At 38.4% G+C, this 18,253-nt stretch overlaps 1 protein-coding gene across 1 annotated transcript; it reads right to left on the reverse strand.

Moving 5' to 3' along the window:
- Positions 1 to 471: 471 nt before the first annotated feature.
- SEH1L (SEH1-like (S. cerevisiae)) lies at positions 472 to 18,054 on the reverse strand. The gene is made up of 10 exons (XM_010859110.1): positions 18,004 to 18,054; positions 17,618 to 17,644; positions 15,655 to 15,705; positions 12,564 to 12,710; positions 10,289 to 10,500; positions 6,352 to 6,450; positions 4,349 to 4,489; positions 3,808 to 3,965; positions 2,396 to 2,546; positions 472 to 1,419 (listed from the first exon to the last, which is right to left on the reverse strand). The coding sequence occupies exons 1-10, from the start codon at positions 18,052 to 18,054 to the stop codon at positions 1,407 to 1,409; spliced, it is 1,050 nt and encodes a 349-aa protein (XP_010857412.1). The 3' UTR covers positions 472 to 1,406.
- Positions 18,055 to 18,253: the final 199 nt, after the last annotated feature.

Below are 18,253 nucleotides of genomic sequence, written 5' to 3' on the forward strand. Positions count from 1 at the left end.
ACAGCAAAATCAAGACCCTTACTCAAATCAGGCTTGCTTAAGCCAAGTATAGAAACTTGAAAAAAGAAATAGAATCTGTTTAACTTAAAATGTTCAAAAAAAATCTTCAGTATGAATGTTACAAAAGAAGACATTAATTATATAATTTAAAACATTTTCTAATCTCTCAGAAACAAACTGATGCTATCCTGAAATTTACATATCACATAAGCTTTTCTTTAAGCAAGGCTTCCCCTGTAGCAACAGCAGTTTTAGTGCACACATGACTCTCAGGACCAATTCAGGGAGACGTTCACATGGTATGCCCAGCTACTGCAACATACTTTCCAAGAAACACAGTCTTTGAACACACTTAGATGTTTTTCTGCAAAAACCTTTGATTAGTACAAAATGTTGATAAATAAAAGGGCTCAAAAATATGTTCTACTGTTAGCCTACTATAACTTACCCGTAATACTTTAGCATTTTCTCAAAAAAAGATTTATAGCTCTGTCATCAGAGGATATGAACTAAATGAAGCAGCCAACAAAATTAAGAAAATCCTGGGACATGGAACCTGGAGGTTTAACATGCATGCACAATTTCAGCAAAGCTTTATCTGCTTCTTATAATATATTTCCAAATTTTGACTTGAAGGAAACCTTAAGCCATGAAATCACACCATAAAAATATACAAGCACATATTAGAAATATTTACCTCTTTAGTGAATATAAACTGAAAACTTACAACAATGTTTTCATTTTACTACCAAAATATAAATGAAGCAATACCAAATGTTGTCTGGCTACAAACTGTACAGTCAAGTTACTGTCACTACTATTTCTCTCACTCTTTCACTAATAATACTTTAAACATTTCAAAGAAATAACAGAGTTATACTGAATAGTATCATGTATAAACCAATTCTACAAAAAGTAAACAAATTAGCACTCAAAACAATCTTTATGAAAAATACTTATTCAATCCTCAAATTGAAATTATAAAAATTCATTTTAGCCTACTGTTTTAGAAAATAAAAGACAGAAGTCTATATACATTCTCCAGATGGAATAGTGATATTTTCCCTCCTCCCAACTACTGAGGATGGTAACAATCTTAAATTTTAAAACCCGTGAGTTTCAGAAACATTTCAAAAAATTGTTTTGGTGACAGTGTCTCAACAAAAAGCCTCTCCATTTATATTTCAAAAATTTTAAATAAGTGTCAATAAACTGGCTAGTACAAAAAAAATGATATACACTGTATTTTTAAAGGCCTTTTGGATTGCGTTTAGTAGTAAGCAGGCTGCTGGTGTATCTTGGGAGAGGTCAAACGGCGCTGGGGAAGGGGAAAAGGAGCTCGCTTTCCATTCCTGTGTGCATGCAACAAGCAGCAAAACAGCAAAGTTACTCCAGTTAGCTGGTACTCAGCTGTGCTTTCTGTTAAAGGACATAATACAAATGGAGAAGGGAAAATGCATCACAGATCTAACACACATGGTTATTGGCACAATAAGAACACAGATCAAAACTTCAAAGCTCTTTACAAAAAAAATATGCAGTACAGGCAGCAACCAAACACTAGATTTTTTTTTAAAAAAAGAATTAACACTAGTATCTTCTGCTTCATGAAATAATCTTTGGTACCTGAAGTTGTTTTTATACAAATACTTAAAAATCAAAAAGCAGGACTTCTTTATAAAAATATAATAATATAAAAATAGGAAATTTAAAATACAATTCTCTTAAATTGACAAAAGAACCATTACAGTATAGTTTGTTAAGGCTGTGCTTTAAATTTTCCTTAATAATATTCCAAATTATTCACAAAGACATGTTAAAATAATTTTACCTTACAAATTCATATTTGAAATTTGAATATGAAAACAAAGGATGACTCTAATGACATCAAACATGCTTTGCGAAGCTAAAATATACTAAAAATTCTAAAAATCAATTCAATTTACCATTTCCTCTTACAATCTACATGAAAGTTTTAAACACACACACAAAAAAACACTTAACTCACTCTTCTACAAAGCCTTAGTTCATGTGTTTTATATACAATTTTAGTTTAACCTGACTCAAAGGCTACCCTCCCAGCACTAATGACACTGACTCCTCTGGATTACAAGCCCCAGCGCTGTCCCACACTTCCTCTTCATCTCGCTACTTCCCAGTTACAGATGTCCCTGGTAGACCACTAAGGATCACAATATCATAACCTACCTGTAAATATTATGACCAAGTAATAAACCAAACACAGAGATACTAAAGTGCTTTCTCTTCTAGTGTCACAATTATGTGCGAATTTCTTGATTCAATCTAAAAACCCACAAAATAACACACCTTCAGTACAGCTACCTGAATGATTTAAAAAGAAGATAATTGCTAGTTTTCTCACAAAACAGCCTACCTGCCAGCAGAAGATCCATTTAGTGAATTCTGAAGACTTGGGATATTTGAACCTACGGACGGATTTGAGTTTCCCTGCTGAGAACTCCCATTGACAGGGCTCCCATTACCTTTCAGAATGCCAGTACACTTCCAGTTGTCCATATAGTTAGCTGGAAGGAAAGTGGTCAACACATCAACATGACTAACAACTATGTTTCAGTGCACAAATCTACAATTAAAGAAATAAGAGAGACCTATGGGCTATGCATCTCTTAGGATTAATGGCAAAGACATTTTTTAAATGAAACATTAAATATTTAATGAAACATTAAATATTAGATATTTAATAAAATATCTCAATTTTAACAATTATTTTTTGAAGTTTTTTAAAGAATTACTAATTTAAAAAACAAAACTTTCACCACTCCTTTCCTTACAAGATACATATTGACAGATGTAAGCTACTACATTATCACCAAAATAAATTCTGTCTTCATTACAATGAATTCCAGGTATGATGTGTGGGTAACAAAGTCACATTCTCAGTTAAGCAGGTGTAAGTCACGCGAGTATCTAATGTCCCCATGGATGTAGGTAACAGAACCTCTGGGGTCTGAGTGGCTTATCCAGCTTGGCCAAATGGTTTGGATGTAAAACTGGTCACTAAAGACACCGAGCCCAGGAAATCCAAGTAGGGAGCCTGCTGGGTGGAGTGGGGCTGTCCTGACTAAAGTCCAGAGGTAGACAGGGCAACAGAGACCCTGAGGCCTGGCTGGTTCTACCACAGCCAAAAGCTGACCCCGGGAGACTCAGTCAAACTGCATTTTGGGAACGGCCACTTCTCAGGGGAAGGGAACTGGGCTGTAATCACATCCTCAGAAAGGGATGCTGCCAACTAGAGTGGTGCACAGACCATGGCACCCTTGCCCAGTGGATAAATATCCATGGAGAAGAGCAGACCACAACACCCACAGTGTCAAATGTCCACAGCGCCTTCTCTCTGCTTGGCATTTGTAAAACTTTTAGAATCAGTGGCCTCAAGATTCTCTAACTTTTGGGAGCTGTAGAGAAGTGAGGAAGACCCTAAATTTTCTTCGAAGTGCTAATTGGCTAAAGCAGTTGTTCAATCAAGAGGTGACTGTATCCTGAGTCTGTAGAGAACTCATACAAGTTATACCCATAGCAAATGGTATCTTTGGAGGTAATGTATATTCTGTCACAATTAGTTCTACTTTATTCCACATGGAAATGTAATTTAATTAGTCAATCACTGCTATGAACTAGGTAAAATGATAGAGATTCAAAACAATATGAAACATTAATTTAAAAGTAACCATAGACATTTTTTTCAAAATATCTCAGAGTTTACATTTCTAAGGGAAAATTCTAAAGTATCAACATACAGCAACAATTCTTCCACTGAACTATTACCTTTCCACAACCTCACACAGCCATCGTCTCCTGAAGATGCCAGCACTGTTCCTGTTATATTCCAACTCACTCGCCAGACCTGAGAATTATGATTATCAAACTGAGCCACGATATGGATTTCAAATTTTGTTGGCCCACCAGAGGAAGTAAGTTCTTTCCTGTTAATAAAAAAAAAAAATTCCTAAGGAATTCTGAGTATGGACACACACATACACTCATACACTCTCATTATTCTAAATAATAACAATGGTCTCACATACATGCCACCAGAAGGTCATATCCATATCCACCCCCGACCTCTGTAACAGCTTACTGAGAGCTGGGCCAAGTCACTTTCATTTGACTCCCCAGTACCTGGCATGATCCTACCGCATAAAAGATACTCAGCGACTAAAGAGGATTTTATTCCCCACAAAATGCTGAAGAATAAGAGAGATGAAAATGATTACTTTTTAGAAAGAAAAGTAGTAGGAAGAATAAGAAAAGGGAAGAAAGAAGGGAAAAAAAGAAAAAAAACTGAGGTTCAGAATTCCAAACTCACCTCACAGGCTTTAATGTAAAAATTCTCACGTCTTTGGTTGCTATGGCAAGAATGTGGAAAGATCGTCCCAAGTTTGGAGCAAAAGCGATATCATGGACAGGGTCTGTGACAGTCAGGAGAGTTTCAGCTTTTGCATATTTCCTAATGAAAAAACAATTCACCTTAAAATTATCATAAATGAAAATTTTTAAAAGCCACATGTCTAGGTATCTCCATTATTCCATCTTGCTCATATGTAGTAGTATTCACCTCTGCTGTATACAGTACGTCACAGCACCAACCTCCAGGAACTGAGACTGTGACCTAAGGAAAGGGGCGTTTGCAGATATGATTAAGGATCTCAGGGTGACAGAGAACAGACATTAGAGGAGAAGCCATGTTAAGACCAGGCAGAGACTATAGTTATGCTGCTCAGCCAAGGAACTCCTGGAGCCTCCAAAAGCTGGAAGAGACAAGGAAAGAGTATGAAGGCAGCAAGCCTTGACAATACCTTGATCTCAGATTTCCAGCCTCCAGAAGTATGAGAATAAACTTCTGATTTAAGCCACCAATTTGTAGTAATTTGTTTCGGGAGCCCTAGGAAAGTAATATAACCTCCCAGGTTTCTTCCTTCAATTTTCTTAAGTTTAGCTTCAAACAGAGTTTACGAAAAATTAGAATGAGATCTTGCTTTGTTAGCTATTAATGTCTTTTTTAAGATAAAGGATACCTGAATTTCCTAAGATTTGAGTGTAAAGAAAAAAGTTGAGCCAATAACAGGAAGAACTGAATTTTTTTAAGTGATGATAAAGAAAACTATACCAGAGCTACCCTGGTGCCTAAGTCTTAAAAAATCCGCACGCCAATGCAGGATACAGGGGTTGAACCTCTGATCCAGGAAAAGTCTCACATGCCACGGAACAACTGAGGCCCATGCATCACAACTACTGAGCCTGTGCTCTAGAGCCTGAGAGCCGCAACTACAGAAGCCTGCTTACCCTACAGCTCGGGACTCTGCAAAAAGAGAAAAGCTACTGCAATGAGAAGTCCACCCACTGCAACTAGACAGTACCCCCCACTTGTTGCAACTAGAGAAAAGCTTGAGCAGCAACAGAGACCCAGCACAACCAAAAGCAATAAATAAATAAATAAAATTAAGGAAAAAAAAATCTCTGAAAAAAGGGAAGCTATACCAAAGTCTATTTCCACATTTCAGGAAGAGTTAAACGACCATCTGATCCTGTTACCCTTCAATTCGGAAGTCTTTTAACAGCTTCAGAATACCCTTAAGATAAAGACTGGACACTAAGCAGGAGGTCTTGAAGACATAAGCCCTGCGGGTTTCCCACCATATGGTCTCCCTTTGACCCATTATGTTCCAACCACAGTGAGATTACACTGGCTCACTCTCTCCACCTAGAAAGTTGCACTGTCTCTGTCTGGCCAACTTCTACTCATTCTACCATCTTTCTTGAATCAATCTTCCAGTTTATAAAATTCATCACCATTTTGCATTTTTTTGTTTTCCATGCATGATGGTACATACTGGGAGACCAATTTTACCTTTTCCTCTACATCACTCTGGAAAAGGGAAATGGCACCCCACTCCAGTACTCTGGCCTGGAAAATCCCATGGGCGGAGGAGCCTGGTAGGCTACGGTCCATGGGGTCGCTAAGAGTAGGACACGATTGAGCGACTTCACTTTCACTTTTCATTTTCCTGCCTTGGAGAAAGAAATGGCAACCCACTCCAGTATTTTTGCCTGGAGAATCCCAGGGACAGAGGAGCCTGGTGGGCTGCCATCTATGGGGTCGCACAGATTCGGACACGACTGAAGTGACTTAGCAGCAGCAGCAGCAGCTACATCACTCAATTTAGTTATTACCAGAACAGAGAACTTAGTATATCATAGGAAATCAGTAAATACGACAAATAATGCATAACTGAATTAATGAATAAAGAAATAACATTTTTAAAAATTAAATGCAATTCATAACAATAACTAAACCAAAGTAGTACTGACCTGGTGTTTTCATTATATTCGAAAATCTGAACCTTGGCCATTGCATTTGGACTACTGTCATCACTTCCTACAGCAATCATGGGAGCATGAGCACGAGAGCTGGAAAGGAATAAAAAAATGTGTTTTCTCAATTATAACATCAACACACATATAGTTCAGAGAATTAAAAACTCATCCAGCAGCTGTGCAACCCACTGGTCAGCTGTGGACTAGACCCCTGCTATGCCCAGTGTTGCACTCCCAGGAAGGGTACCCCAGAGGTCTCATCTGGGGACCAAGGACACCAGCCTTTCACCATATTTCTACCACATTTTCTTATGGCTGAGATAGAAAGTAGTCCTTTTCCCCAAAGAAAAGGCTTCAAGCATTCAATTGATTAAAAAAAAAAAAAAAAAAAAAACTTAAGAGATCTTAGAATTTTTCTTCCTAAAAATATCTAGTCATTAACTATTACATGAAAAGTAACTTTATGGTGACCAAATTCATGGCAAAAAAATTTTTTACATGCTTTGCACAAAAAGAATCCCATCCCAATGGAGGAGGAAAGCAGAAAAGACCATCCCTAGGAAGGCATGCCTATCATTCTTTAAGTCTCCACACTCATTTGTAGCCAACTACATTTTTAAAAGGCAAAAGATAAGCAATAAGAGAATGAACTCTGAGGTGAACTCTAGGTTAATTTTTTTTTTCCATTTCTATGTCTAATTACTTAGATATTGATTTCCCTTGCCTCCCACATTCAGATTAAGTAATACCTCTATGAAAGTGACATAGAGGTACTATTTAACCTTGATGTTTAAAGATTGTTTAGTCTTGACGTTGTGATCTGCCAGTCTCATAAAGCTGAAAACAAAATGTAATTAAAAAAAAATTTAGGTCTTTATTACTAAAGCTTCTGATAACCAGATCAAATCACCTAATATAAGGAAAATACCAAGTAAACTGTAAAGTGCTATAGTGACAAAATAAAATTACAAGTTATATACTATAATTCTTGGCTATTTGAAGGGGTGTAAATTACAGTAGTTTCTCACAAGATTTTCTTCTTTCAGTGTTCCACAGATTATTCTTTCACAATGTTAAATATCTGAGCAAGGACAAGTACATTTACAATAATATATTCTAAAATCACTGAAAATATAAATCGTTTGTTAAATATTCTAAAAAATAAATTCTAAAACATCCAGATAACAACCTGAATTGAGGATTATCTCATTTGTATATTTAGAAAAAAAAAGATCACACTTAAACCATCTTCCAAACATGGCTCATAACTAAACAGTGAGCAAAACCATCCAATTCTCTGAATACAGGAGACTGATCATCTGCAACTCCTTTCTATACCTCCATGAAAAGATGAAAGAATACACCGTAAGAGTGCAGAAATCAGAATATGCCATCAGAAATCAAGAAATCTGGAGGAATTCCAGGAAGCAGAAGGACATGAGACAGCAAAAAAAAAGCTAAGGGAAAAAGAGCTCAGCCACTACCACTAAAGAGGAAATTCTAGAAGCTACAACCTCTAATCAATAAACAAACAGCAAATCAATCAACCAACCAACCAATTGTAACGAGTCATGGGGCACTCATGAACAAAAACAAGAGTGGCTCTGTATTATTGTAGCAGGGTGATGGATATATAAGAGTCTATTGTATTATTACTATATTTGAAATCTTTTCTAATAAAGAAAAAATACCTGGAAACATTCTGGTTAAATTTTAGAAATCCATTATCTTAAACCATACAAAGCAATTCCAGGAGGTTTAATGATTTAAGAGTGAAAGTATAAGTGGCTCAGTTGTGTCCGACTCTTTGCGACCCTCATGGACTATACAGTTCATGGAATTCTCCAGGCCAGAATACTGGAGTGGGTAGCCTTTCCCTTCTCCAGGGGATATTTCCAACCCAGGGCTCGAACCCAGGTCTCCTGCATTGCAAGGCAGATTCTTTACCAGCTGAGCCAGAAGGGAAGGCAAACCCAAAAACCTTTCAGATTACACTTGATAACATCAAGGTGGAAAAGAATTTCTCAAAAAAAAATAAAAGCACAACAACATAAAAGACTTAAATGTGGCCATATTAAAATTCAGAACTTTCTGCAATCAAAAGTCATTATATTGTCAAAATGGACAAACCACAAACTCACAGAATATACTTGCTTCGCAAAGTAGTAGTAAGATAAAATCCTAAAACTTTCCAGAAAGAATAGGCTCCCTACAAAAGATCCAGTATCAGACTGACCACACACTTCCCACCAACTAAAATTTAAAAGATTCAAGAATCCTTTAAAATCTCTGAAATTCTTACATTTTGAACTTAACCAAAGTTCTAGAGCTAGACAAACTACAATTAAGCATGGAGTAAAACTAAGACATTTTTAGGTGTTCTAGAGTTTATAGTTTGCCATCAACCCCTATGGAGGAAAAAAAAAAAGTTACTTTAAGAGCTGCGTGACCAAAGGAAAACAAAAAATCCAAAGACAACTCATGATATTAGAACTGTGACACCTAAATATAACTCGAAGTAAAGGAATCAATAACGAGAAAAGAGCACCTGTCAAAGTCAATCTCACATTATTCTGTGAACTACAGCTATGAAAACAGATTAATCTGTGTCTAGAATGAATACTATCTAGTCTTACAAATTCAGTTGCTACTTAGTATTTTGAATCAACTTATAACCAAAAGATAAAAGTAAAAAATAAAACTGACAATATATGACTGGGACCGTCTTACCAAAAATGATGTTGTTGGAACAACGTATCTGCTAAAATTGTGTGAAAAAAGATAAAAGTACTTTTACGTGTACTAAATGTTTACAAAACATAAAGACAAATACTATAAATCTTGTCACTATACAAGCAGTGTAACAAAACATTAGGAAATGAGAGAGTGAGTGTGTGACAGAGGCAAAAAAGAGCTAATTTCCTCTTTTTTAAAAGAGAGGTGAGTCAACATACAGTCTGAAAATTGATAAATCACTAAGTGGAGAAGTATTTGAATTATGACAATTACATACAACTGAAGAACAACAAATAAAATATCTTGTCACATCTTCACAAATAGAAAGCTTTCTTAATGTGCTAAAGTCATCTTTCACAGACGGAGTATAAATTGTTTAAAGATAACATGGCAAGAACCAGAGACACAAGGATACCACTTAAAATAGTGACAGTCTTAGAATCACACTCTGTGCAGCAAGGAAAGGAGTAAGATAGGACTAGATGCACTAAGACAAAGGAAAACACACACGATGGGGGGACCTCCTTGCTGGTCAAGTGGTTAAGAATCTACCGTCAAAAGCAGGTGACGTGGGTTTGATCCCCAGTCGGGAAACAAAGATCTCACAAGCCACGTGGCAACTAAGCCTGGGCACCACAAGTACTGAGCCCACACACCTCAACTACAGAGCCCCTGTCCTCTGGAGCCTACATGTCACAACTAGAAAGAAGCCCCTGCACTGCAACGAAAGCTCTCTCGTGCTGCAACTAAGATCCAACGTAATCAAAAAGAATTTTAAACTAGAATTTTTTTTTAAAAGCCCACAATGTATTTGTAAGTTTAAGAAGCAAACTGCAAAAAAGCAAAATGTTAGACCTATACACGTCTGTGTGTTTTGGATCCACTTGTACAGGATAGCATATACCTGGGTGTGTTTGTGTATATATATCTGTGTGTTTACAAAGGCAGTAAATATTTACTTGTATATACATGGGAAAAGTTCAGAAAGTGCACCAGAATGTTTACAGTGGCTAGCTTCTTCTATGGAGTAGAAATAGAGGGATAAGAGACATGACAGGGTGGAGAAAAGAGAATTATTACTCTACATAATATATATTTTTAAAAATAGATAAACAAGACCACTTAAGAAAAGCATATTCAAAAAAATAAAGCATCTGATGCTAAGTGTAATGATTACTAGGCTTCTATCACCTACCTTGAAGGGTTCCAAGAAATACAACTACAGCTGAGTTTGCATGATATCTCATGCTGCAGAGACCATTGGCTGAGATTCATGACGTCTGGAGCCTCGTAGATTCTAACTATCCCATCTGCTGAACATGTTGCTAACATGAGACCCATATGCTTAGGAGCAAATTTCACATCGGTAACGGACGTTCTGCTGTCCACCAGCGTTGTCCTCTTGACCTGAAAAAAAAAAAAAAAATGTAAATTACACACAAAAAGAAAGGATGTCAGAGTGAAAGAACACAGGCTCTGAATCACAGAGATCCATTGCCACTTCCTCAGAAAACTGTACAACCTTGAAAAGACACTCAAAACCTGGGGAGGCCTCGATTTCCTCCAAAGGACTTGTCAAAACACCATGTAACATAAGCTCACAATCAGTGACCTATAATCAGCTGCTCCTTTAATGCAGAAGAAAGAAGACCTTGTGAAGCCTAACTTTATTAAATTAGATAAATTCTTTCTTCTTAAGCAGTGTGTGTGCACTACATCAGTTGTGTCTGACTCTTTGCAATCCTATGAATTGTAGCCCACCAGACTCCTCTGTCCATGGGATTCTCTAGGCAAGAATACTGGAATGGGTTTGCCATGTCCTCTTCCAAGGGATCTTCCCAACTTTGGACTGAACCCAAGTCTCTTACGTCTCCTGCATTGGCAGGTGGGTTCTTTACTACTAGCACCCCCTGGGAAGCCCTTAGGCAGATAGGAGAAAAGCAGAAAATGTTAGAATTTTCATACGGGCAGTTTTGCCATGCAAAGCAGGCTGCAAACTGCCTTAAGATCCTTTAACAGCAAAAAGGAGGGAGTACAACTTCTCCTGTCAAGTCTAAGTGCTGGTTAACCCTGCTCGGATCAAGAGTATCCACTTTTAAAAGAAGGCATGCAGCAGAGACCAAGAGAATGGTAGGAAGCTGGTGTTCTGGAAATTAGGGAACCCCAGCAAGGCAGATACCAACCAGCTACTGCCCGGCTCCTACATGAGCTGACTTTTGACTGAAACTGTCAACAAAAATTTAGAAATCAACAGCTTACTGTCTATAGTTTTGGGACCCAACTCCTATAAGTTGGGTTCAGGAATGGTAGCAATTACAGGATTATAATATAAATAATTAATATAACACAAATGCTGAAACACTAAATACAAATCATTAAGTTTGAAGAAAAAAATCCTTCATATTGCCACCACTCTCCAAATACAGTCACTTGATTTTCGACAAGGATGCCAAAGACCATTCTATAGGGAAAAGACAATCTTCTCAATGAAAGGTGCTCAGAGAACTGGACACTGAAGTGCAAAAGAGTTACGATAGATACCTGCCTTATGTCACATACAAACATTAACTTTATGAGTCAAAGGCCTAAACATAAGCACTGAACTATAAAACTCTTAAAAGAAAATTCTGGCCAGAGTCTCCATGACAATGGATTTGGCAATGACTTATGATACGAGAAACACAAGGAAACAAAAGAAAAACTAAACTATACTTCATGAAATCCTTGCATATAACCCTTGCACACTCTATGAAGAGACTGGAGAGGCAACTTAACAGAATGAGAAAGTAGATTTGGAAATCACATATCCGTTAAGGAAATAAAGTACATAAAGAATTCCGACCTACAACTCAACAACAAAAAATGGACAAAGGACTTGATTAGACATTTCCCTAAAGAAGTAAAAGGGTTCTGCTAACAATTTCAATTCTGGAGAGGGGTTGGGGGCTAATCCTCACACCCACAGACAATTCTGACACCAGAAGGGTGTCCAAGGAGAATTTAACTCAGTTTTGACACTAACTACCTGTAGATAGCATCAGATTTTGGAGCACAGAGTTCAGTCCCACAAGACCGTCATTCTTCAGATACCAATCCAAAACCCGGGTGTTACCTGTGCTTCTCACTGCCTGCTGTAACTCAGGAACAGTCACATGGAAGAGACCCAAGGGTACAGTCAGGGACAGGCACAGAGCCCCCACGCTCCTGCCAGCGCCAGGTCCCCAGATCTCCACCAGCCCAGGAGCCTCCAAACCCCATCCTTTAGGGTTTTTATGGAGGCCTCATTACATAGGCATGAATGACTAACTCACTGGCTAATGGTGATCAGTCAATCCACAGCCCTCTCCCGACCCTGTAGGTCAGAGGGGTGGGACTGAAAGTCTCACTTCCCCAAAGTGTCCTTAGAAAGATCACTGCTCTTCCGATGCTCTGGCTTCCATCCGCCCACCCACAGCTAATAAATGTCTCACCCAGTGGCTCTGTCCGCGCAGTTTATCATTTGATTCTCCTACTATTTCTTCCCAGACAGCAGCTGTTCGGTCAAAAGAACAGGAAGCCAAAACCTGTCCAAACTCAGGATGGGCCCATGTCACACGCCACACAGATCCACTGTGTGTCTGAGGAATCAAAAAAAGAAAAAAGAGGAGTTTACTCATTTTTCACACATATGTCACTTGAAGAAATAGAATACAGATATTTTTACCTCAACAAATGGAAAAAGCTGCTCAATTTAACATTTAAAAATTTAACTTCTAGGGAATTTCCTGGTGGTCCAGTGGTTAGAATGCCACACTCCACCACAGGGGGCACGGGTTCAATCTCTGGTTGGGAAACTAAGACGCTGCATGCCATGCAGCATGGCCAAAATAAAACAAGATAAATTCTAGAACTTTTAACTTAGAAGATACTTCATCTTTAGGATTACAGCTCTTCTGGAGTCAAGTTCTTCTAACATTTTATGAATTAAAAAAAAAAACCCTTCTGGATAAAGTTGACCTTTTCCAGTGCTACTAACAGAGACCTGGTTCAGAGTTTAACCTAACAAAGCTTTTAAACAGAGATTCTATCAATCCATTATTTTTTTTCACTTGCAAATTGCTTCTATAGGGAACATCCACCTAATAAGTAAGATTAATCAAAATTATATGCTTCAAAAGCCTGACAGTATAAGAAACCATAGCAACAAAATGCTTAAAATGATTCTGATGTCTGGCTAGGAAAAGAAGCAATGAGAGGACAAATACAGAGAAGCCTAAATCTCCATATTGTGAGGGAATAATTTAAAGCTCAATAGCACTATCTTTATATATAAAAAACATCAAATTACTATTATTCAACTCTTTATGTTGACCAAGAAAAAAAAAAGGCAGAAAAGTCTTAAAGCATTTCACATCAATAGAATTGTCTGTGCTTTCCAATAAAAATACTATATGACCACAAGCACCAGTCCACCCATGATGCTCACAAAATCTGTTTCAGGCTTCCCTGTATCTAACACTTTTTGTACACTCAATCTCAGAACACTTTCATAATTAAATAATTTCTACATGGTAACAATGTCATCATCCAACGGTAAACTCTGCATCTTTTTTTTGGCTGCTGGCATGTGGGATTTTCATTCCCTGACCAGGGACTGAAACTGTGCCCCCTGCAGTGGAAACAGAGTCTTAACCACTGGACCGCCAGGGAAGTCCCTGCACCCTTATTTTTATCCTCTGTTCTGTCCAACCTTTTTATTTCACTTTTCTTACTTATATAGGCTATTAAGTCAAAGATGTACTAGCGCAGTGAGATTCTGCTAAATATTAGCTTCCAGGTAAAGCATGATCTAACTAAAGAAGAAGGACTGCACAAAGGATTCATCACAATAAAAAGCAAACAAATATCAATTAGTAAGCAAAATAGGGTATATCTGTTGTCATATTTGTTTTGTTGCTGTATTTATGTTTTAAAACATACCTAAGTTACTAATGAAACCTGTTAATTATAAAGCAAAAATACAAGCCTCCTTTTGAAGTGATAAAAATAAGTTTTACAACTAGATACAGGAAGCAATTGTACAATATTGTGAATACAATAAATGCATTTACATTTATTTGTTTACTTGAAATGGTGAACTTTGTGTTGACTCTCACCACAATTTAAGAAATGGGAGGGGAGGACAAAAGATTTCCATAGACACTTCATCATAGATGGTAAATAAGTGACAAACACGCACATGAAAATGCTATCAACACCAGGTTATTAAAGGCATACAAACCGAGATCCAATGAGACACACTGTACACCCACCAAGATGGCTACTAACATCATCAAAACGACAGACTGGAACCCTCATACATTGCTGTTGGGAACATAAAATGGTTTAGGCACTTTGGAAAATGGTCTGGCAGTTTTCAAAAAAGTTAAAACTATACACAGTCTGAAGGAAAGTTATGTGGCTCAAAATAGCCTGGAGTTAAAAACTCCCCTCCAGGTCCTCCCCACCATTCTATGCAAAACAAAGAACTCTCTCACCTAAAGGAAAAAAATGGAATTTAAGGTTGATTAGGCCCAGCTCCCAGCTGGTCCAGCCTCTGGCCGATCTCCAAAATGCCTATATATACTTACTCTCTTAAGTGCAGCAGCTTGCTAATCTGACTGCTGCCCCTTCTTGCCTTATTAAAGGTGATCTGTTCCTGTGAAGTGCCGCTCTCGTTCTTTTTCTGAACCTCGCCTTCTCTAACTCCCTTACCTTACACAGTCCAGCAATTCTACTCCTAGATATGTAAAAGAATCAAAAATGTCCACACAAAGACTTGTATGGCATGTTCATAACAGCATTCATAATCGTCAAAAACTAAAAACAAACAAATGTCCATCAAATAGTCAATGAGTAAGTAAAATGTGGCTTTATCTATACAATGGACTACTACTCAGCTTTACAAAGGATCAAACCACTGATTCATACCACAACATGGATGAACCTCAAAAACAAGCTAAGGAAAGCAAGTAGAAACAAGTAACTACATACTGTAGAATTCCATTTATATGAAATGTCTAGAGAAAGTAAAACTTTATAAACAGAAAACAGTTCAGTGGTTACCTGGGGCATAAGAAGGGAAAGATGATTAACTCCCAAGCTGCCACAAGGGAAATTTCAGGGTTGATGATAAAAGTGTTCTAAAACTAGATTGTGGCAGAGCTGCCAACTGTGTAAACTTACTAACACTCATTGAACTGTACATTTAAAATCGACAATTCTTAAGATATGTAAAACTCTACCTGAGTACAGCAATTTTTTAAAGCTAAAAATAAAGCTATATACAAAACATCACAACTATTAAAAAATATGTAAAGGAAAAAGAAAGACATACTGAGATGCTAAAAACAATTAGGTTAAAATGCTACAGAATTTCAAACTCATACTTTCAAATTTTCTGAAGCACATTTGCTACTTTAATAGTGAAAAAAAGTAAAAGGTATAAATTTTATAATTCTCAAAACTGAACACAAAGTCACTAATGCTACCCTACAGTAAATGTTTCAATTTTTTTAAATCACCATAAAAATAAATACTAACCTTCCAGCTAGCAGTGCAATGCCATTCCCCACTTTCACTTTTATCCCAGACCTGTAAGAAAAAAGATATTTTATACCAAGAATTTCTAAAATTAATTGAGTCAGTGAGGACAAAGGAGGGAAACATAAATTCACAAAAGATAAAATCAGTAAGTAAACATTCATTCATTCAACCAAATATTTACTGAGGACTGAGGACATGTCAGTCAAGGAACCTTCGCTCCAATAGTTAATGGAGATGATAAGAGTGCCACTCAAGTCGGGCACTTCCGGTGCTGCTGCCCTAGAAAGTCACTGGGCCAATATTGACCACTCCCCCCAGGGGAAACAGGTGCAATTCACAGGAGCCTCTGGTCACAATGTATTTATCAACCAACCTATCAATAACCTTGTTTCACCTGTGTATGTTTGCAAACACCTTATTTTGTATACATTATTGATTCACTATCACTGAACACTGAAAAGATCCTGATGGTGGGAAAAGACTGAAGGCAGGAGAAGGGGAGGACAGGGGACGAGATGGTTGGATGGCATCACCAACTCAATGGACCTGAGTTTTAGCAAGCCCCAGGAGTTGGTGAAGGACAGGGAAGTCTGGCGCACTGCAGTCCATGAGGTCACAAAGAGTCGGATGCAACTGAGTGACTGAACTGAAATCACACCAACACTGTAACTCACATCTGAATGAAGCTCCCCTAACACACACATTTTTGGGAAGGCACTCACAGACTTCTTGCTGTGGGACATGCAGCACAACACTTGAGGACCACTTCAGCCAGTGAAATTCACCAACAAAAAGAATGAAAATGTGGAAAATGTAGCACCAAACACTCAGAAGGACGCTTGTTTACACTATGAAAGCCGGAATGAAAGGCAGAGTGTCACCTGTCCAACCTCAGCTGGGAACACAACCTGGACAACTCCAATTTTTCTGCCACCTGGTCATGTCTACAAATAACCATGAGCGTTGCTTTGGGGGTTACAAATAAACTTTATAGAATAAGCAAATTCACAAATACAAAACTTGCAAATAACGATACTTAACTGTATATATAAGTCAAAGACAAAACACTGAACCTTCATACCAACAAAAAATAGACATTACAATAACATGACATTTTAACCAGTTTTTTTAAATGTAATATGTCCCCCAAATAAATCAATTTTTAAAAATGTAATGATAAAACAGTATTGTGGCTCCTCAAAAACCTTCAAACAGGACTTCCCCGGTGGACAGAATTTGCCTGCCAACGCCAAGCCCACTTTCTAGAGTTGATGACCCACAACTACTGAAGCCTGCGTGACCTAGAGCTCATCCTCCACAAGGAGAAACGCCGCTAATGAGAAGCCTCCAGCACCGCAAGGAAGAGTAACCCCAGCTCTCCTAAACTAGAGAAAGCCCAAGAACAGCAACACATAGATAAAAATTATTAAAATTTTTTCAAATAAAAATAGAATTTCCATGTGATTCAGCAATTCCACTTCTGGGTCTGCACCCAGTTGAATGCAGGGTCTCAAAGCTATACTTGTTTACCCACATTCACAGCAGCATTGTTCACAACTAAAATGTAGAAGGAACCAAACTCCACCAACAGATGAGTGATATGTAAAATGTGGTATATGCAGATACATATACTTAGCCTCTTTAAAAGTTTTTAGATTATTTAAACGCTTCCTTTCTCAGGAAGGAAATGACAAATGCTACAACACGTATGAACTTCAAAACATTAAGTTAAGTGAAATCAGCCAGTCAACAAAAACGACAAATTCTGTACGATCCCACTTGTATGAGGCCACGGGAGTAGCCAAATTCAGAGACAGAAAGTACAAGGGCGGGGACCAGGGTTGGACGCTTCAGGGATCGGTGAGTCATGCTTAATGCGGACAGGGCAAAGTGAGGATGGCGGTGACCGATGCAAAAATACATACTTAATGAAAACGGTTAAGGTGGTAAATTTTGTTACCTGTAGTTCCCTGCAATAACGAAAACACTAAAGAAAAAACCGCAATGATAATGCCCGACACCGACAACTATCACACTGATACTCTTCAACGGCAGCTGTAAAACAGTACATCTTCAAAAAGACAATCTACCAAGTACTCTCAAGAGCTTTTAAAATACTCATTAATTTCTCTACTGGAATGAGCCTAAGGAAAACTTCCAAAAACATAAAAAACGGCATTAACGACGACTTTTCACTGCAACACTCCGACAGACAAAAACTCCGCACACGGGACAATCCTCTAGAACACAGCTCTAAGCGGATAAAGAAACCTACTCGGTTAACGGACGCCAATTATCGCGACGGTCACGTGGCCGCGGAGGGCGGAGAGAAAACCCGGGCCTCGCCACAGACCCGTCAGCGAGGGCCGCGCCGTCGCGGCCCGGCTGTGAGAACATGGAGGGAGAGAGTCCAATCCGACGGGCGCCCGCGGAGCTCGGAGGGCCAGCACCCCCGGTCCTGAGTCCCGCCGACCACCGCCGAGCGAGACCTCCCCTACCCAAAAGGCGCTCCGGACCCAGCCTGGAGCCCAGGGCAAGCCTGGCCGACCGGCTCCCCCTGCTTCCCCCGCAGCGGGAGCGCGCCCGCCGCCGTGAC

Source organism: Bison bison, unplaced genomic scaffold (assembly GCF_000754665.1).
Source record: "Bison bison bison isolate TAMUID 2011002044 unplaced genomic scaffold, Bison_UMD1.0 scf7180017864453, whole genome shotgun sequence".
NCBI classification, from domain to species: Eukaryota; Metazoa; Chordata; class Mammalia; order Artiodactyla; family Bovidae; genus Bison; species Bison bison.

Coding starts and splice junctions, on each gene's coding strand:
- SEH1L (XM_010859110.1), bottom strand. CDS start 18,054: ATGTTCTCACAGCCGGGCCGCGACGGCGCGGCCCTCGCTGACGGGTCT. Junction 10,501..12,563: donor TGCGCGGACAGAGCCACTGG/GTGAGACATTTA, acceptor TTTTTTTTTCAG/GTCAAGAGGACAACGCTGGT. Junction 3,966..4,348: donor TTTACATTAAAGCCTGTGAG/GTGAGTTTGGAA, acceptor TTTTATTAACAG/GAAAGAACTTACTTCCTCTG.